The sequence below is a fragment of the Plectropomus leopardus genome, chromosome 2 (genome assembly GCF_026936395.1).
Source record: "Plectropomus leopardus strain MGB_pleo_1.0 chromosome 2, ASM2693639v1, whole genome shotgun sequence".
NCBI lineage: Eukaryota > Metazoa > Chordata > Actinopteri > Perciformes > Serranidae > Plectropomus > Plectropomus leopardus.
Window position 1 is genome coordinate 38,786,414 of NC_142177.1, and position 20,342 is coordinate 38,806,755.

The window sequence follows — 20,342 nt, forward strand, 5'->3', positions numbered from 1 at the left end:
TGATTTGACTTTTTGGAAATATAAACTCCAGGCTGCTGAATCTAAAATTTACAACAGATGGCAAGATATAAAATGTAATAATATGAGTCAGGACATTTTGTTACATGATTAGGTTTTATTTCATTTTCAACCTTGTTAACAGCAAATTATATTATATTTTCAAGCTTTCTTATATTTTCAGAAATGTATTTCATCCAGGGTTCATACACATTTTTACCAATAAATTTTCATGATTTTGAGTCAGATTTTCAAGACCAAACATTCTCTGAAACGACCATCGATACTCCTTATTGATTATTTTTCATGACTACATAATACTTTTCTGAAATATATATAATGTTTTAAAAATAGAACACGATGAGAACTGAATATTTATTTTGCTGTGATCAAATTTTTATTGAATTCTTTTGCAAAGTATAATAATAAATCATATATACACCCATTTCTCATCCATATGTGTCCGTATGTTTTACACATTTTGCAGGTTTTGAAACTCCAGGAGGAAAATGAGGATAATATAAAATCCAAAATCCCAGCTTGGCTTTTTTTTTTTTTTTTAAATTTTATAAAATTTATTGATGTTTAAAGATAACATTTGGGGGAAACATTCTGGTATTTTTTTCAAGTTTTCTTGAGATTTTTTTATTTTGTCTAAAATTTTATTTTACTGCCAATTTTTATTTATTTGTTTATTTTTAAACATGCCTTCCAAAGCTGAGGGCCTGTGGATTTGGGAGCCATGTTTTCTTCGAAAAATAAGGCTATTTTTTGTTCTTTAAATATTTTTTGCAACTTTTAAAGATATAATTTTGGTGATGTTTTTTTAGTCTCTTAAATCATTTTCTGTTATTTTTAAAATTTATCAAAAAAATTACACAATTTCTCACAGCCAGAAACGGTAAAAACAGTATAAAATTATCGCTGGATTTTCACATTTTCGATGGTCTTTAAACACACCGTGTGTTATTATGCAAGTTTGTGAAATAAAATGTTGCAACTTTCCAAAACTTTGAGGGTATATTTAATTTTTCAAATCTTTTCCAGGCCTGAAAATTGCTATTTGCAAAATTCTGAGTTTTCCAGGTTTTTCATGATTGCATACACACCATGAAACAAGGCAAAATTATCCACACACACACACACACACACACACACACACACACACAACATATATAGAATACTAATAATATATACTAATATATAAAGAATATTAAATAATCAGCTATAAAAATACATTTGGCTGGTTGAAATAACCAAACGAAGCTCGCTCTCATTCACTGGGATTTCTCAGAAAGAAACATGCAGTTTTTCACACGTGCGCGTCCTCATGTGGCTTTTCAAGTTACTGCTGGACCTGAAGTCTCTCCCACACGTTTGGCAGGTGTACGGCCGCTCGCCTGAGTGAGTTCTCAAGTGGACGACCAAGTCATCGTTGCGTCTGAACGCTCTCCCGCACGTCTGACACGAGTGTGGCTTCTCGTCCGTGTGCGTTTTCTTGTGGCGGCACAATGCGGACATCTCACAGAAGCTTTTCCCGCAGGTCTTGCACGCGTACGGCCTCTCGCCCGTGTGGATTCTCACGTGGACTTTCAGGTCGCCGTTACGCCTGAAAGCTTTCCCGCATGTTTTGCACATAAACGGCTTCTCGCCCGTGTGTTGTCTCATGTGTGCCAACAGCTGGGACCTAAAATTACAAACTTTTCCACAAAAGTCACACTGAAAGTACTTTTTACGCGCGTGAGCACCACAGTGAGTCGTTGACGTGGTCGAGTAGTGAACTGTGTCACTGTGATTGTTGCTTTCATAAAGTCTCTGCAGCTCTGATCCTGAGTCTGCCTGCTCGCCTTCGGTCTGATTTTGAATCTCAGCGACAGCAGAGCGGTGACAGAAGAGCTGGTCGCTGTTTGGTTCTGGTTCACTGAGCTCACTTCCCTCATAAGACGGAGTCAAAATAAAATCATCCTCCTCCTGCTTCAGCAGGAGCTGCTCTCCCTGCTGACTGCTGCACAGCTCCTCCTGCTCCTCTTTAATCTGAGGAGGCTCTGGCTCCTCCCGGTCCAGACTGGAGCTCCTCTCCTGAACACAGAGCTGCTGCTCAGCAGGAACCTCCTCCTCCTTACAGACGTGTTGCTGTGGGAGCTCTGGAGGGACACACAACAAAAACATGTAACTGATGGTAGAGAAGTAAAAATGCAAAAATATTTATGACGCTGAAGTTAGCTTCCCATTGAGCAGTAAAGGGGAGAGTTAAGGGGAGAGTTAAGGGGAGAGTTAAGGGAAACATAATTTTGGATTCTTAAGGATGATTCTCGGCTTTTTGCGCCTCCTACTGTGGTGAAATCATGGTAGATGTTTAAAATCATACACCTAAGCATTGTCTGAAATCCACTTTCAGATTTGTGAAACTTTTATTTTATTTCTGAAAATGCACCCCCCCCCCTCCCAAAAAATACAATAATCATGCTTACAAGATATAGCAGAGAACATAAATTAAATGGGAAAAATAATAATAATAAAATAAATGTACTAAGGGTGTTTGAACCTAAGTGTGTTTGTGTACATAAATGACAGAATTTAATGAAATAAAATACAAAATATCAGTTCATAAAATTTTACAAAAATCCATTTCCCTGTATCCCACCCCAGCTAATCAAGACAAATCTCAAATTTGTGCAAAATTGCAGCTTTATAAATTGCTCCCTCCCACCCACCAACATTCACAAATACGTGCAGGATGAAAAATGTAGAAATGTATTAAGGTGTACAAAAATCCAAAATCCCGAGTCTTAACATCAGTTCAGAGACAGACGGGGAGCCAGCGGAGCGGAGTGGATTTGGGGTGATGTGATGTCGTCTGTTAAAACCAGTGTGACGTCTCGATGAGACACATGTCCCAGTTCACGTTGTCTCAAACGTCCCTGAGTCTCCTCACTCTGCGTCTGAGATGATTCATATGTGACTGAATGAGATCTTTGCTTTTAATGCTTGATTTCTCCACTTTTCATGCTCGTCTGTCTTGCTTTATTGATGGTTTTTATTTGTTCTGTATGTTTTACTGACTTTTTGTCTCTATTAAGCTTCTTTGAGAATTGTGATAAAGTGCTCTATAAATATAGTTATTAATATTATTAGTGTTATGATCTTCTGTGTCTCAGCTGTAATAGACTGACTCTGTTAAACTTTAAAAAACAACAATAAATCACTTCATTAAAATATACAAAATACATCTGCTTTTGTAACATTCTTTTATTTTTTCATTTCTTTAAATGAAAATACAATAATTTCCACCACAGTTATTCTATTTAATCAAAATCATTCGTTTTCTTATTTTATATGTTGTTTTTGTTTATTTAATGAAAATGTAAAGCACTTTGAATTGAGATTAGTTTGAAAGGTGCTTTCTTTCTTTCTGATGATGATGATGATGATGATGATGATGATTATGATTATTATTATTATTATTATTATTATCATTATTATCATTATTATTATTATTATGATTATTATTATTTTTGCCTGGTGATATTTGTGTTAATTTTTGGGTGATATTCGTGTTCGTGCTGTTGGATGAGTTGACATCACGGTATGTTTGGTTTGTTTTTGGTTAATGTGTCTAAATAATCCCACGTAAGACGATGTAAATGTGTAGACACGAAAATAAAGTACTGATGAATTACCTGAGCTGTAAAGTTTTGACTCACCTGTCCTGTAAATCTCATGTTCAGGTTTCATATCCAGCAGTCTGCGCTGCCGGCCGAGCTCCTCTTCGTACTCGACGATGGTTCTTTTAAAAACTCCGATTATTTCTTCAGCAGCAGCAGTTAGTCTCTCACTGACAAACTCTCTCAAATACTCAACCGAATACATTTTAGTTTAATAAAAAAGTTTTATATTTATCTTTGCAACAACTCCACAAACGCCTCTGAGCTAACGGCTAACGCAGCTAGCACTGGTTTGTTTACTTCCGTTCGATGCGTCACAGCGTTAATGTTCCGGCAGAGGACGTGAGCTTTTTGTTCTTTCCGCTCGCCTTTTTATGTATTCAGCATAAAGATAAAGACAGACAGAGGAGATGATCACAGCATGTCACATGCTGATCATATTTAACTCATCTTTTAATTTTATTTAATAATTTCAATTTTTTCATTTAATTTTTAGCTTCTAATTTATCTTTTTTACTTATTGTTTTATTCTGCCATGATCCCACTGATTATTACTATTGTTTATTATTATTATTATTATTATTATTATTATTATTATTATTATTATTATTATTATTATCTAATATGACTTATAACTTAAATTGTTTTAATTTCTTTGCCTTATTTGTCAAAGCACTTTGTAAACTGTGTTTTTAAAGGTGCTATAAAAATAAAGTTATTATTACTATTATTATTATTATTATTATTATTATTATTATTATTATTATTATTATTATTATTATTATTATTATTTTCAACACACTAAATCCCCATTCAATGGCAATACCACCTCCCACTATGCATTCAGTAATTCGGCATTTATCTCCCACCTTGCTGTTCACAGGAAAAGAGCACAAAAAATAATAATAAAAGTACAACAAATCAGTGGTAATAATAAATATGAACCAAGGTTAAAAACCATAATGAAACAGAAAGTAAACCAACAATAAGAACAACGCAGAAGAAATAAAGAAAGAGGTTTTAACAGCACCAACATGTTCTTACAGCAGCAAATTAATCCAAAAATTTCTCTCACTGCAAAAAAATGTCTATGCAACAATGAAAAAAAAATAGAAAAAATATTAATGGCTTTACTTTCAACATAGCAGAACCTGCTGAAATTAGTCAATAAATCTGAACACGTTTCCTTCTTCACACCATTTTTCTTTTTTTTTTATTGTTTTACAGAAAAAATCCTCAAAAGAAGCTATAACAGTAAGTTACAGAATAAAATAGAACAACAGATTAAATGTTCATTACAGAGTAAATTATACAGAATAGAAACAAAATTACTCAAACTGCATTAACACAAAAAAATAACTATGAACTGTAATTATGAACTATAAAAGACTTACTTTAAGTGCAATTGTTGCACTCACACAAGCATTAAACATTAAAACTCCAGCAAATACTTTTGATTTCTTTCAAAAACACAGGGAAAAAAGGGAAACAGCAATCTGACAGTAAATATGCTGAAAATGTAAAAAACAACAAAAAACAGCTGTAAATGATGACCTGAAAATTATCCCAAAAAGGGAGAAGAAAATCATTAGAAAATGGTAAAATAAGCAGGTAAAAAAAAACTGCATTTACAATTATATATCTAAAATTAGTTGTCACAGAAAAAACATCATCATATATCATATATCTATCATCATTATTTATATACATTATTTTTTATTTTGTTTTAGCTTTTTTGTGTGTGCTCATTTTAGGTAATTTTATTCAAACTTTCACTAACTTCTTGCTAATTTGGGTCATTTTTCATTTTCAGTTGAAAAAGTAAACTGTCATGATTAAATTTACCTGCTTTCAAATACTCAACAATAAACCAATTATCTTAAACCTCTGTGTATCTCTGCTCCTTATTTTTTAAATCTCCTTCAAAAAATAAAAACATTTCAAAAGTTTTATTTACAGAAAAACTAAACTCATACTACATGCACACAAAGCAAGTCATTCAATAAAATATGCATTTTAATTTAAGTTTTAATTCTCTGTTTATTCATTTTTCTCTTGCACATGCTAAATATGCCAAAATTTAAGCATGCCAAAAGCACATTATGAGGATGTTATAGTTGACCTTTGCAGAATGCTCATTTTTACTGAATAATTATTAAAACCTCAGTGAACTGTTAACCAGCTCTCCTTCTGCTGATTTCAACATAGATTTGTTTTCTTTTTTTTTTAGAACATTTCCGGGATTTTAGGACATTTCTGGGATTTTAGGACATTTCTGGGATTTTAGGACATTTCTAGGATTTTAGGACATTAGAGCCTGAGCTCGGACCTCTGTCGGGGGTTGTGGGGATCCTCTACTGGCACTTCTTTTGAAAAACAAGCTTTATTTTGATGCTCTTTTGTTCACTTTAGTACCTTATGTGTACTAAAAGTACAAAGAAAAATCCCAGTATGAATCACTTTTTGAAATTGTGAATTAGAAAATATTTGGGGGGGCCACCCGGCACCCTTCCAAGGGCCAGATTTGGTCCGTGGGCCGTAAGTTTGGTATCACTGGTTTAGACTGTGATGACTCACCTAACCTGCCGCCGCTCAGGACAGAGAACGCTTCAGTTCCTGAATCAGCAACAATTTAAAAAATGTTTGAACATAAAATAGAAATTATTTTCATCGTTACAGTTTTTCCGTGTTTTTCTCAGGTTTTCTGCTGTTCTTCTTTAGTTCTCCAGACTGACTGTGAATTTTGAGACAACTTGTATTTGATACAGCAGCGGTTGCTGTTTGTGCACTACCTAATCATCATCCTAATTATGCCTATGATGACGGTCAATAATCACTCTAGCCGCTGTCGTCTTCATCATCTTCATCATCCTCCTCTGGTAAAATCTTAATGGGGAATTCATCGCTGTTTTTAAAGTATGGAAACATCCTCTGAGAGAAAGTGTGTGTGAAGGTGTGTATGTGTGTGTTAGTATCAGGATCAGAGAACGACAGCTGTCCTCTGTCCCAGTCCAGACTCACTCTGATCCTCTGGAGCTTCTTCTTCACTCGGAGGAGGACTGGTTGGTTGGTCGATGGGTCGAAGGCTTTATATTTACTGTTAGAGAATCCTATTCTCCACAGTCCAGACTTTTCTGCGACACCCAGAAACCAGCAAATACTGTCTCCGACCTCGACGTCCCAGCTGTGACATCCCGAATTAAAGCCCTCAGAGCCGAGGACAGAGTGAAGGAAATCAAACCTCTCTGGGTTTTTAGGAAGCTTCTGTCTCGGTCCTCGTCTCAATCTGGTCAGATCTTCAGTCAGGACGAGTTCTGGATGAGCAGAGTTTGGGTCCAGAATCACAGGACTGTAGGAGACCATGTCCTTCATCTTGCTCCAGATGTTGAAGGACAGGTTGCCCAGGTGTTTGGCCTCGTCTATCAGAGCTCCTGAGAGCAGCTGTGGATCCTCCAGCAGGGGGCGCTGCTGGACTCTGTCCACTGCAGCCTTGTAGTTGAGCAGGAAGGAGACGTCTTCGGCTCTCAGCTCGTCCTCTGTGTCTCTGACTGTGTCTGAAAGAGCTGCTATCTCTCTGCTCAGAGCCTCCAGCTTCTCCTTCATCCTCCGACTCTTCTGCTGCTCCTCCTCCCTCAGAGCGGAGATCCTGGCCTCCTCTTCCTCGTGTAGAAACTGGTGAAGCTTCCTAAACTGCTCCTTAATCTGCATCTCTGTGCGTTGAGCCTGGATCTTAATGTGCTCTGCTGTTTGATCACAGTTTCCTTTCACTTGTTCAAACAGCTTCAGTTTCTCCTGTAAGGGCTTCAAGGATTTCTGCAGCTCTTCTTTGAACTCCTGTGCAGCTTCATCAATGGGTCTGAATCTGTGGTTGTTGTGTGTTTTTGAGTCTCTGCAGACGACACACACCGGCTGCTGATGGTCCAGACAGAAGAGTTTGAGTTTCTCAGAGTGCAGACTGCAGAGAGCCTCTGACGCTCTCTGATGTCTCTCCTGTAAGAAGGACTCACACAGCTTCTTTAACACCAGGTTAGAAGGTGGTTCAGACTTTGATGATCTTCTCTTACAAAGTGGACACTCCCGTATTGGTTTGTGTTTCCACCAGTCCTTCAGACAGGCTCTGCAGAAGCTGTGGCTGCACGACAGGACGACAGGGTCTCTGAAGACGTCATGGCAGACAGGACAGGAGAGATCCTCCTCTGATCGGGAAGACATTTTCTCTCTGAGTTCAGCTGAAAACACAGTCAGACAGAAAGTGAAACAGTTAATCTCTGATGGCTCACCTCGCCCCTGTATGAGGTTCAGTCAAAGTTACATTAATTTTGAGTCGTGTTTGTTAAAACTCACCTTTAGTGTGTTGAGTTTCAGCTGTTTGAAGTTGTAGTTTTCTGTCCTGTCTTAGTAGACGTCGTCAGTTTGAGCTCTCCTCAAAATGACAAACTCTGTTTCGTGTTTCCTGGTTTTGTCTCAGGTGAGAGAGGTGGAGCTTTAATGATATTGATGATTTCCTTTTGTTCACCTGTCGTTGCTCGTCCTCTAGAAACTGTGAACATACTCAACTTATGACTCATGGGCCAAATCCTGCCTCCTGATAGAAAATGGCCACCCAGCACCCTAACTCACTAAAAACAGTGATTCACACTGGGAATAGTTTTTGCACTTTTAGTAAACATAAGGAGCCAGAGTGCATAAAAAAACATTAAAAATAAAGCTTGTTTATCAAAAAAAGTGCCAGTGGAGGATCCTCGACAACCCCGACAGAGATCCCAGCTAAACCTCGAATGTCCTAAAATCCTAAAAACATCCTAAAATCCTATATAATGAGATAACACAATCGGAGAAACATTTTAAAATCTTAGAAATGTCCTGCTGCTGCGACTGGCCTCCTGTCGAGTATCTATGATCCAATAAATAAAAGAAAAGTAGAAAAATTGCCATTTAAAAAAAAGAAGCCTTTGTTGGTTTGTGAGGATTGTTTTCTTTATAAAGTGGTGATAAAATAAAAACTAACTTCAGCCTGTAAAAGTTGTATGCCCTTTCTGTTGAGCAAATCGTGCCTAAAAATGATTTAACTGGTCCCGTGGCGTACATGACGGGAGGGAAAATTAGGAAACGTACATGATGAACAAATAAAAAAAATGTGACCGAAACGTCTCACGTTGACGCGAACTAGAGCTACGTTACATCTGCAGAACCAAAGAATAAGTTCACTGTTGAATGTTACATTTAATTTATTATACACAGTATATTTCCATGATTCTTCCAAAACTTTCAATGATTTTCACTAGTTCCATGATATTTTCAGGTTTTTCAGGATTTTGGGGGTATAATATGGGTATAATAGGACAAGATTATTTTTCTTTAGCCATCAGCTCTTTGGCTGAAACGTTTCCTGATGGTTTTGTGTTATTGTTAACCGGTAAACTCTAAATATTAACTGCTCCGGCTGTGAAGTGACAATAAATTCAGGACACACACACAAAAAAACAAAAACAGAACCACCAGCCTCGATGAATCAATTATTATTATTATTATTATTATTGATCCCACAGCGAACGTCAAAAGATGAAGAACGAAACATTTCTACATTCTGTTGGTTCATGTCGTACGTTTAGTCCTTCGTCCGCTCCTCGACAGCTGGACGTCCAATCAGGCGTCAGATCCCGAAACATCAGGAAGTTCACTGGGTTTCCTCCTTTAAAGCTTTTCTACAAAAATATGACGAGCGACGTGTCACATCTGATCACTCCGTCTGATCAATAAATCAACAAAAATACAATCAGGATATGTGTACGTATATTTTTATATATAGATTTAGATTTCTCCCAGGAACAGAAGCACTAATACACACACACACACACACACACACACACACACACAGACACACACACACACACACACACAACTGCTGTGGGGCCTGTTGGGTCCAATCAATCAATCAATCAATCAATCAATCAATTGAATATCAGAAGGCAGCTTAACAATATAAACACTCAAATCAGCTTCAGGAAGTCTCTAAATACACAGAAAAGTTTTTCAGAACAGACCAGGAGAGACAGGACTGCGTTTCCCAGAATGCAGCAGGTCTCTGCAGCTTCTCAGCAGGGCCGTAACCAGGATTTACAAAACCCCCACTGAGGTCCTGAGCCCCCCCACACACTTTAAATATACGATGAGCCACCAATCAAATCCTGTTCAGTTTTATGAGCATTTAAGAAAATCACAAAATTATTTTCACGCATTTCACTGCTGCTTTGTGTTTTCTGTAAATGTTATTTTTGTGCAATATCAGCTTCTCTTCACATTTAGGTATGTGATTTTGGTGTGTAAATGTAGGGGTGAAAAAACTTTTAAACTTTTAAATTTTAAAGTGAAACAGGCAAAAATGACTGATTTGAATCTTTTCAAATAAATATATTTGCTATTTTTCTTTAGGTGTGTCGCACTGAACACAATGTGAGATTTTGTCAATTTTTTTGTCAATTTAGTCAATGCAAAGACTCGAACAGGTGGGTAACAGGTGGGTATTCGTGCCGGGTGGTGCAAATGACGCGACCCGAGATATGAGAAGCACAATATTCTCGCTTACTGCATATTTGCATGTGTTGAAATTTTTCCATTTGAGCGAGAAATTTGCATGATTAAATACAGACACTCTCGCTCTTTCTATCTAAATCATTGTATGTAGTGCACAGCATGCACCACCACAGCTCAGTCTGCGGTCTTTACTGGTGGCTCTTCCTGGCTTTTGTATTCATGCTTCAATAATAATAAAAATGGTGTTACTTTGTGGAAATTTTCTTTCTGAACAAACTGAATTTAAAACGTGTTAACATTGTTTCATAGTCGTGGTTAGGTTTAGGCAGAACTAAGTACTTTTGAGATGACATAACAGATGTAAATATGTCGCATTAATGTTTTGATATGACGCCTGTACGTAAGTAACATAATGTTACCTTAAAACTAGACTTAGACGGTATCACAGTATACCATGTTATTCATAAATACAGGCACTCTGGCTAATAAACTCATTGTATGTAGTGCACAGCAGGCACCACCAGAGCTCAGTCTCTGGTCTCAACAGGTGAAACAGGCAGCTGAGCTGAAAGACATCAAAACACCTAGTGGTGGATAAAGAAATTACATGACTGTAAACAGCCGGCGGCCAGCAGGCAGAGAAAGACTGTGAGGAAAAACGGCATGTTTTTACATTTAACGCTGTAAATTAAGGATTTATTTAGACCGAACTGAAGCTTGTGATCATTGGAACAGTGAATAAACTAACTAGAGAACCAAGAAGAGAAGCAGATAGCTTCATTTAGTTTCTGTCGAGTTTGAATGAAATGTGTTAACAAGATAAATTAATCCTCATCAGAAATCAAAAACTGTACAGTTTAATTTTTCTGTTTAATAAAGAAAATAGGTGGGAAATTTTCACTTTTTAGTCCTGGTCTTCTTCTTCTACAAAAACAATATTTGGACTTTGGAAGTGGATCTGACAAAATGAGACATATACCTCAGGCTTTTGTTTCTCCCTATTCTCTGATATTTTATAGACAAAATTGCCACATTAATCAATAATAAAACTAACTAATATGTGCAGCTCTAATAAAATCCACCTCATGTCATTTCAAACATTAACAGAGGGTTTGACCTCAGTCCTCAGTGGAAGCTACGGCCCTGCTTCCCAACACGCTCCGACACTCAACAGGCAACTTTTAGAGGCAACTTTTAATGATTGAAACAATATGTATAATTCAAGAAGAAGAAAGCAGAATTATAATAACCTAAAAGGCCATGCTGATTGAATTCAGGCTTGTTGCTGTCTCTGTCTGATCACTGAAGATATCTGAGATATTTGCAGTGATTTAGACGTCTGTCATCACATCTTTATCCATGTAATCTCGGCCGAAAAAAGAGAGAGAAGGTAAAAAGAAAAACAAAAGCTCAAACGTGAATGAAAACATTAACGAGGTGAACAGTTCAAGATCTAAATATTTGACCGACTTGGAACAGGATCCAAAATAGAACCAGCTACCGGAGCCCAAACCAAACTCTGTACATAAATATAGATTAATTTAAAGTTAAAAGTTGCACGTGAAAACACTAAAACTCCTCACGGTCCTGCACTCTGATTGGCTGCATTTCCAGTTTAAGGAAAGCAAATCTGCTGAATCGTCAGTTCAAATGCTGACTCAACACAATTTTAGTGATTCTTCAGCAGAATTTAAACACTCAAAAAAAAAACCCCAACAAAATCTAGCATTGTCTTTATTAAACATATGAGATCTGTATGTGCAGAAGCAAAAAGACACTCAAGTTCTTTTAATGTGAACTTTTTTAACAGGAAAACTAACATTTCTGCATTTGAAGGGTAAATCAGAGACCTGAAATACAGGTTTGTTTTTCTAAAAGTTAAGAAACATCGCCATGTTGGAGGACTGACAGCTGTTGGGAACCGGTCATATTTAAACTGGTACCAGTACCGAACAGTACCTTTTCTTTGATACTTAACTCTGTTTTGTTGTTTAGTAATGTTGTGATCCAACTCCGTGCAAAACGAGAATCTGAAGTACCAAAATAATTCGGTCAGTACCTTTTAAAGTACCGAATTTTAAACCTGACCTCATTTACAGTAAATTTAAAAGCTCTTCCTCTGTCTACCTGCAGAAAAAACTATAATCTGATGTAACGTCAAGAGTAAAAATGTCTGTTTAAACTGGTAAAACGAATAATCAGAACTCAAACAATTAGTCAATCATCAGATAATTAATCAGCAGTGGATTAATTATAAATTCTAAAGCAAAAGGTTAGAAATTTACAAAAAAATCCTCCTAAAATTAAAACTTCAATAACATTTGATAGGAGTTTTTCTGTCTAATTGGTTTTTTAAAAAAAATTTTAAACAATATAAAGATCAAATAATTGGCAGACAAATCTATAATAAATATCAGCATGAGCCCTGAAAACAAAGTTGAGGGACACATGAGCTCCCTTACATTTTTAAATGATCACAATGATCAAATTTAACAGCATTAATTGTGTCATCTGATAAAGAAAATGCATTGATTATTACTTGTTTCTATGGACATATTTTCAGTCAGGGTCATTTATGACCTGACTGATACTGGACGTCTATGGCCAATAAAAAAAGTGACTATTATGTATTATTATGTACAATAAAAACAAAACATAAATATTTTGATAAGGAACACTTAGATTTTTTTTAAAGAACTGTGACCAAGAAATGCATTAAACTGGACATTTTATAGTGCAAAAACACATTTATCAGTGCTTTCTGACAGACAACTTTGTCTTGGAGACACTGTTCTCAAACTGATTAACACACGGCAATATTGTGCTGACAATTCTTGTTATTTATTAGCAGTTTAACATTTTTTTCGTACATATGGCGACCAATAGGTGACGAGAAATGTCCAAAATGTGTGTGCATTAATTTGGAAACAGTGTCACATAATTTGCCAACTCTGTACAAGTCACAACAGCTACAGACCAAATTTAAGGGTTCCTGATCAAAAAACTGCTTTAAGTAGGGATGCACAATAATATAAGCACGTCATCGGCGAGGTCGTTAGCCCGGCCGTAAGAGTGTGGTTAATATGATGTTAATTCCACAACAGAAGAGACTTGATGACTGATGAAATTTCAGACATCATTTCAGGTATTCGTGGATATATTGATATCAACAAACAATCCAATATTGTGCATCCCTATTTTAAAGCCTCAAAACTCTTGTGTGTGTAAATCTCTGATTTTCTTTTTCATTAACTTACATCTATAAAGTTTATTTTCTGTGGTAGCAGAGGGTTCAGTTACATCTTCCAACATGGCGATGTGTTTCCTGTAATTGCTGAAAACTGCAGTCAAACGGTCACAGAGCTGCACGTCACCAGCAGCTGCTAGTTTTCTTTACAGTTTCGTTATTTTAGCCCGAAATCTTCTCGCTGTTGCTAATCTGCTTCTCCAAATCAATGTTGCCTCTAAAAGTTGCCAACAAATCACTGCCTTCTTCTAATTATTTGTTGCATTAAGCAACTAATTATTTACACATTCGCACACAGGAACATTTCTAATCCGTCTCCACAGACAGGAGCCCTAAACGGCACCATTTGGCATCCCAACAGTCACTGCTGCTGTTTGAAGGTGAAATTGTGAAAAAGTTCAAATTTCCGTACAGGTCAAAGAAAGCAAGTGACCTCTGACGACGCGCCGTTAAGAAAAACATCCGACCTCCCAGCTGCTCCCAGAGCTGTTTTTGTTCTCACATATTTACAAACTACAGAGCCGGGTTTATTCCAGAGTCGTGAGTTTGACTCTTTGAGATGATCGGGAACAAACACTCAGCGCTCACGGACCCACAGTCAGCTCGTTAAAACCTCCGCTCACCGTGGCTCAACCACAGTGGAGCTGCAGGATGAGTCACTAAACCCCACCCTCCTGGGAGTCCAGGCGAACCGGCAAATCAAGCACACCCAGGACTGAAGAGACAGTTTCCTGTCGATCATTCGACCAGGAAGTAACTAAAACAACAGTTCTACCTGTAAGACTGGGTCGCACAAAAGTCCACAATCGAAATGCAATCGAATCGAATGCAATCGAAAAAAAAAAAAAAAAAAGAGCAAAAGATGTTGCTGCAACAGGAAACAACAACAAAAAATGTTTAAAACAAATCTAAACGGTCTAAAAGGAAGCAGAAAATAAAATAAGACACAGCTCCAGCGATTGATCGGTCCGCAGTCTGAACGGGAAGTCTGCGAGTTTGATTTGTGCTGTTAAACTACACAGTTAACCAGCAGGGAAACAAAACTATCATTTGTGATTGGTCGGAGGGGGCAGGAGAGGGGCGGAGCGATCGTTGGTGAGGGTCCGTTTGAGCTTCACCAATCTGATCTGGGTCAGCATGCTCCCCGCTCCCTCCGGGGGCGGCGGCTCCGGCAGCTCCGGGCTCTGGTCCTGGCTGCAGGGCGGAGGAACCTGGGGCTGGAGGTGAGCGCCGTGGCCCAGAACGGAGGGCTCTCCCTGGGTAGCGGAGGCCTGGATCGTGGCCTGGTGGTGCTGCTGGTACAGCCTCTGTTTCTGCTGCTGGTTCAGCAACTCCGCATACTGGTCTTGTTGCAGTTGCTGGGGTTGCTGCAGCAGTGATTGTTGATGCTGAAGTTGCTGCTGAAGTTGCTGCTGATGTTGCTGCTGTAGTTGCTGCTGATGTTGTTGCTGCTGCTGAATCTGGAGTTGCTGGTTGTGTTGCTGTAGTTGAGTACGTTGCTGCTGATGATTTAGTTGTTGGTTGAGTTGCTGCGGTTGCTGGTACTGTCTCTGTTGTTGCTGTTTGGCGTTGCTGCCCTCTGGTGGCAGGGAGGGAACAGTAGGAACAGGCACCGGGATGGGCATCTGACCTGGGACCAGCTGGTAGTATGGCGAGGAGGGGGGAGGTAAGGCACTGAGGCTCTGCGTGGAGGTGCAGAGTTTACTGTAACCTAAGCCTCCTGCTCCTCCTGCAGAGGGCGCCGTGAAAACATTCTCATCGCTGCCGCCGTTTCCTGCCAGCGCCTTGAGGGGAACCTGCGGGGTGCTGATGGGGATGGGAACCCCCCCGCTGATTGTGCCCCGGCGATACTGGGGCTTGGACGACGGTTTGCGTCGGATGGTTGCCGTGTGGGACGGCAGCTGGCGGGCGGACCTGCCGGTCAATTCGGGCTCAGCCAGCAGGCTGACGGTAGAGGCGGGACGCTTGGACTGAGCAAACTTCCTGTACTGGAAACTGAGGTCGGAGTTCCTCGGGATGGTCGAGGACTTGTCGAAGTCTGACTGGCTGTTGCCGTGGGAGAGGTGATGTAAGGAGATGGAGTCGGCGTCTCCATGGAGAGAGATGGACTCGTAGTCAACTAGAGAAAGACAAAGAGAGTATTATTTGCTGCTCCGCATTCAGACTTGTGTTATTCTAGAAACGTCCTAAAATCTTACAAATGTCCCAAAATGTCCTAAAGTCCTGAAAACATCTTCAAATTCTATAAATGTCTTTGAATCCCAAAAATGTCCTTAAATCTGAGAAATGTACTAAAAATCCAAGAAATATCCTAAAATTCAGAAACGTCTTGAAGTCCTGGAAATGTTGTTAAATTCGAAAAACGTCTTAAGATCCTAGAAAGGTGCTTAAATCCAAGAAATGTCCTAAACTACTAGAAATGTCCTAAAATCCTAAAAAAGTCTGAAAACCCTTGAAATGTCTTAAAGTCCTGGAAATGTCATAAAATGTCAAAAACGTCTTAAAATCATAGAAACGTCCTTAAGTCCTAGAAATGTCTTAAAATCTGAGAAACATGCTAAATCCCAGCAATGTCCTAAAATCCAAGAAAAGTACTAAAATACAGCAATGACTTCTGTTTTTCTGGAATATTCTGATGATATTTGAGTGTTTTCATCTCCTCATTTGACAGACGTCAGCAGAAGCAAATATTAACATCAGTGACATGAAGACAGTGTGTGTGTGTGTGTGTGTGTGTGTGTGTGTGTGTGTGTGAACATTTAGGAGATGCACACTCATCTTTGTAGCACAATAAAACTGGATAACTTCTACTTAATTATACAAACAAACAAACAAACAAACAAAAAATGAACACATTCATATACAGTTCTGACAGACCTCGTTTAGCGTGGCAGCTTTGAAGGCTTTAGGTCAGACTTACTCTTTTTTAGTTTTTAAATATATTTTTGAGCATTTTTCATCGTAAAGCTTGATGCAGACGTGATGACATGCAGTCGAACCCTCACTGGGAGTTAAAGCAGGCAGACAGACAGAGACAGACGGACAGATAAACAGACAAGAAGATGGAGACCTACCATAGAGGGGAGGATCTCTCTTTACAGCTGGAAGAGAAGGAAGGAAGTTTAGCCGAGAAAACACAAAACTACTGAGAGAACAACAGAGAACCAGAGAGGAGAAAAACACCAGCAACACACAGAAATACAGAAGAAACGAGTAAATGACAGAGAGAGTCAGTTTCATCCAAACATGAACAGAAAATATCATTAAAACACAGAAGACAGCAGAGAGGGTCAGTCACACAGATGATGTGTAGAAGTCAGAGCTCGTGAGCGAGTAAAAAAGATTCAGTCTCTTTTTCCACACTCGTGTTTGTCGGTGAAGCTGGATCTTTAGTTTTTTTTGGATCACAGATTGTTGCTTTAAGTCAGACAGCTCGTAGTTTCTGGTTGGCTGAGCATAATCTGAAGCTCACTCACATCTTTTCAGGTTTGTGGATTTAGCAGGAAACATCTTTTTGATGAAAATCAATTTGTTTAACACTATGAGCCTTATTAAGGAAAAAAACAAAATGGTTTTGGATTTTTACAGTTGTGTGTCTGTACTAACTGTGTGTGTGTGTGTGTGCGTTATGTACTCACTGTGTGTGTGTATGGTGTCCTCAGAGCAGGACGGGGTGGTGGTCTGGGTGCTGTAGCCGCTGGAACAGTGCAGAGAGTCCCTGCTGCTCCTCGGGGCGTCCGAATTCAACGCACCCAACGTCAACGCCAGCTGATCCCGGGCCGAGCAAGACTGAGAGAGACAGAGACAGAAGATGGTGAGGGCAAAAATTAAGTACAATAATGTTTCATTTTTAATTGTTCAAACAGCACAACACGTTTTAACAGAGAGAAATAGAAAGAGGAGAGCAGCGTTCCTACGAATGCCATGGGCACAATTTCAAAACTTTTCCATGACTTTTTAAGGACCCAACACATTTTTTTTTCTTGTGCCTCTTGTCTGAAATTTTTGAAACAAATAAGATTAAAAATCAAACTTAATTTCAGCATCTCACATGATGTGTTTAAAGACTGTCGGAAACTTTTAAATCCAACAATAATTTTCTCTTTGTAGTTTCTGGCTGTGATAAATGCTGTTATTTTAGTGATTTTTTAAAATAACATGCCTTTCAAAAATCTTAAGAAAAACAACTCTAACAAACAAACAAAAAAAGAAAGAAAGAAAATCAAATTGTTTAAGTTTTATTTGAATAAAAATTGCCAAAAACCCCATCAGAACTTCTTTAAAGAAAACATACCTTTCTGACCCATTTTCTACAAAAAGACAAAAACAAAACATTTCCTATTTCTATTTAATTTTTGTATACACATCAGTAAAAAGAAAATAGAAAGAAAAAAAAATCACTATTTTCTTTTTTTAAGTTTCCTTACAAAAGTCCTTTTTTCAGATAAGACAAACCCTTTAAAAATCTGTGGTAAAATAAATACAAAATACAACCATTTATAATTGTACGCCCCCCTCTGACCGAAAAGTGCATAAAAATACAAGGAGGACAAGGAGGTAAAGAGGAGAGGAGACATGGCAAGAGTGGAGACGAAAGAAGACGAGGAATGAGGAGAGGACATGAGACAAGACGATGTGTCCTCCTCTGCTGCTAAAGATTTCTAATCAGTTTTCACATTTGTTTAGTTGCACTTAAAAATAAAAAAGTTTTGGGATCAAGCAGCAGTCAGTCATACTTCTGATATCTTTTTAGTGTTTATTTTCTCACATTAACGTGTGTGTGTGTGTGTGTGTGTGTGTGTGTGTGTGTGTGTGTGTGTGTGTGTGTGTGTGTGTGTGTGTTACCTTCCCAGACGCAGACATGGCTCGGGCTCTCTCTCCATGGTGTGAGTAGGCGATGTGTGGGGGGGCCAACAGGCCGTTCTCGGCCCCTCCTCCGCTCCCTCCAGGAACCAGCTGATTGGTGGAGCCGACTGCATCCTGTCATGAAGAAACCCGTCAGAGTCAGTTTAACGAACACGTGCTGTCAGCGTTAACCACAGTGTGACGCACACAGACGGCAGGTACAAAAACAACGCCAGATTTACACACTAATACTGTTAATACTGTGATTCTTAGTCCTAAAACTGCGGGTCCCTCTGAGGGGAAATCCTCGGTCCACTAAACGAGTCTCTGTTACAGTCTGTGGTTCAGTAAATCACCGAAAAGACGTTTGTCAGCGTTACTCGACTTGTTTTGGTTAGGGGCCACTTTTGCAAAATGACAGGAGGCCAAGGGCCAGACACAGGGGCCCCATACATGTTTCTAAAATTTTAGGACATTTCTAGATGTTTCTAAGATTTTAGGACATATCTTGGACTTAAGGATATTTCTTGGATTCTAGGACATTTTAGGGATTTTCATACATTTCTCTGATTTTCATACATTTTCTGGATTTTAGGACATTTCTTAGAATTAATGATGTTTCTAGGACTTAAGGACATTTCTTGGATTTTAGCTAATTACTAGGATTTGGGGACTTTTGTCAGATTTTAGGACATTTCTTTGATTTTAAGACATTGATCTTATTTTCTTCTGATTCTGGGATTTTCTGATGTTTCTAAGATTTTAAAAACATTTCTTAAAATTTAAGTAATTTCTAGGATTTTGGGACTTAGCTGTAAAATGAGAAAGTCACAGACTTTCTCATTTTACAGCTAAACAGTACAGTGAAAATATGATTCTGAGCAGGCTCGGGCAGAACGTAATATTCAAACCTCCCCTAAATTTCACTGGGGTGTGCAGTATATGAAAGTATGTGTGTGGCGCTAAGTGTGTGTTTAAGTGTGTGCATTCTGCGGCACGCCTTACAACCTGAAGTAATGAATTACTCTTTAAGAGTAAGGCGTTATTTGGAAACTGCGGGCTAAAAAAAATTAAACTTTGCAGGTTTAACTGTTTACATTAATTAAAAATATATTTAACTGTTTGTCCAAAATGTACAGAAAGACAAACACGATGTATCAAAAAAGTCAAAGACATACAGATACAAACAGACGTTACATTAAAAGAGGATAAACACACACACAGCCAGGCAAACAGAAAAAAAACAAATCACTGCACATGTGAGCACACAAACACACAAATACACAAAGTTTTATGAATTATTCCAAAACTCAGGGTTCCCAAAGGTTGTCATGGACAAAATTTCTACACTTTTCCATGACTTTTCAAGGACCAAAATACATTTATTTTTGTTGCCCCACTTGGCCGGGCATTTTTCAACATATGACATTTAAACTATATTTATACATAATTTGTGCATCCCACCTGATGTGTTCGAGGACCATCAGAAATTTGAAAACTCAACGATAATTTCTGTTTTTAGAGTATCTGTTTTATAGTCTGTTATAAATTATAATAATATATTATATTATAATAATTTATAATAAATTATAAATAACATAACACTGTTATAAATAGTGTCATTCTACATGCCTTTCAAAAATAAAACACAGGCAAAAGTTTTAAAAAATTACCAAACAAATTCAACAGAAAACAAACTTTAAAAATTACTATAAAAATTGCCAAATTAAAAAAAAAAAAAGAAGGAAAGAAATTCCCAAAAATTAAAAGAAAACACGTCTTTCAATGTCGTGGGCAATATGGTAAAATAAATGCAAAATACAGTCTTTTAAAGTTGTATGCCCATCAGTCAAAAGTGCTTAAAAAATTATTTGACATCTAGTGGGCATACATGAGGGAGAGACGAAACGCAGGGAGAGCTTCGTAACGTTGTCAGCTACAGAAAATAAATTTGATGTCATTTTACATCATTGTATTTAACTTGTTACGCATTTTACATGATTTTTCCAAAACTTTCATTGATTTTTTACAAGTTCCACGACTTTTCCAGGCCT

At 38.0% G+C, this 20,342-nt stretch overlaps 3 protein-coding genes across 5 annotated transcripts in view; all 3 read right to left on the minus strand.

The window, feature by feature from the left end:
* Nucleotides 1-95: 95 nt before the first annotated feature.
* On the minus strand, nucleotides 96-3,990 carry LOC121940426 (uncharacterized). Its single transcript, XM_088070374.1, has 2 exons — nucleotides 3,702-3,990; nucleotides 96-2,141 (listed from the first exon to the last, which is right to left on the minus strand). The coding sequence occupies exons 1-2, from the start codon at nucleotides 3,865-3,867 to the stop codon at nucleotides 1,288-1,290; spliced, it is 1,020 nt and encodes a 339-aa protein (XP_087926500.1). The 5' UTR covers nucleotides 3,868-3,990; the 3' UTR covers nucleotides 96-1,287.
* A 1,915-nt stretch (nucleotides 3,991-5,905) lies between these two features.
* LOC121960546 (E3 ubiquitin-protein ligase TRIM35-like) lies at nucleotides 5,906-9,029 on the minus strand. Its single transcript, XM_088070366.1, has 2 exons — nucleotides 8,007-9,029; nucleotides 5,906-7,891 (listed from the first exon to the last, which is right to left on the minus strand). Exon 2 carries the CDS (start codon nucleotides 7,872-7,874, stop codon nucleotides 6,501-6,503), a length of 1,374 nt encoding a protein of 457 aa, XP_087926492.1. The 5' UTR covers nucleotides 7,875-7,891; nucleotides 8,007-9,029; the 3' UTR covers nucleotides 5,906-6,500.
* A 136-nt stretch (nucleotides 9,030-9,165) lies between these two features.
* mtss1 (MTSS I-BAR domain containing 1) overlaps nucleotides 9,166-20,342 on the minus strand; it is a 69,257-nt gene continuing 58,080 nt past the window's right edge. For 2 of the 3 annotated variants that reach the window (XM_088070360.1, XM_088070348.1), the window contains 4 exons: nucleotides 18,289-18,423; nucleotides 17,082-17,232; nucleotides 16,518-16,544; nucleotides 9,166-15,562 (listed from right to left, as the gene is read on the minus strand). In XM_088070360.1, coding sequence (XP_087926486.1) covers nucleotides 14,490-15,562; nucleotides 16,518-16,544; nucleotides 17,082-17,232; nucleotides 18,289-18,423 — 1,386 coding nt within the window. In that variant the 3' untranslated portion in view covers nucleotides 9,166-14,489. The remainder of the gene's footprint in view (nucleotides 15,563-16,517; nucleotides 16,545-17,081; nucleotides 17,233-18,288; nucleotides 18,424-20,342) is intronic. The other variant, XM_088070354.1, reaches the window with a different exon arrangement.

Bases quoted from the DNA above. Each gene is read 5' to 3' on its own strand.
- LOC121940426 (XM_088070374.1), bottom strand. From the start codon at position 3,867: ATGTATTCGGTTGAGTATTTGAGAGAGTTTGTCAGTGAGAGACTAACT. The intron at 2,142-3,701 runs GTGAGTCAAAAC...GTGTCCCTCCAG, and splicing joins ACATGAGATTTACAGGACAG to AGCTCCCACAGCAACACGTC.
- LOC121960546 (XM_088070366.1), bottom strand. From the start codon at position 7,874: ATGTCTTCCCGATCAGAGGAGGATCTCTCCTGTCCTGTCTGCCATGAC.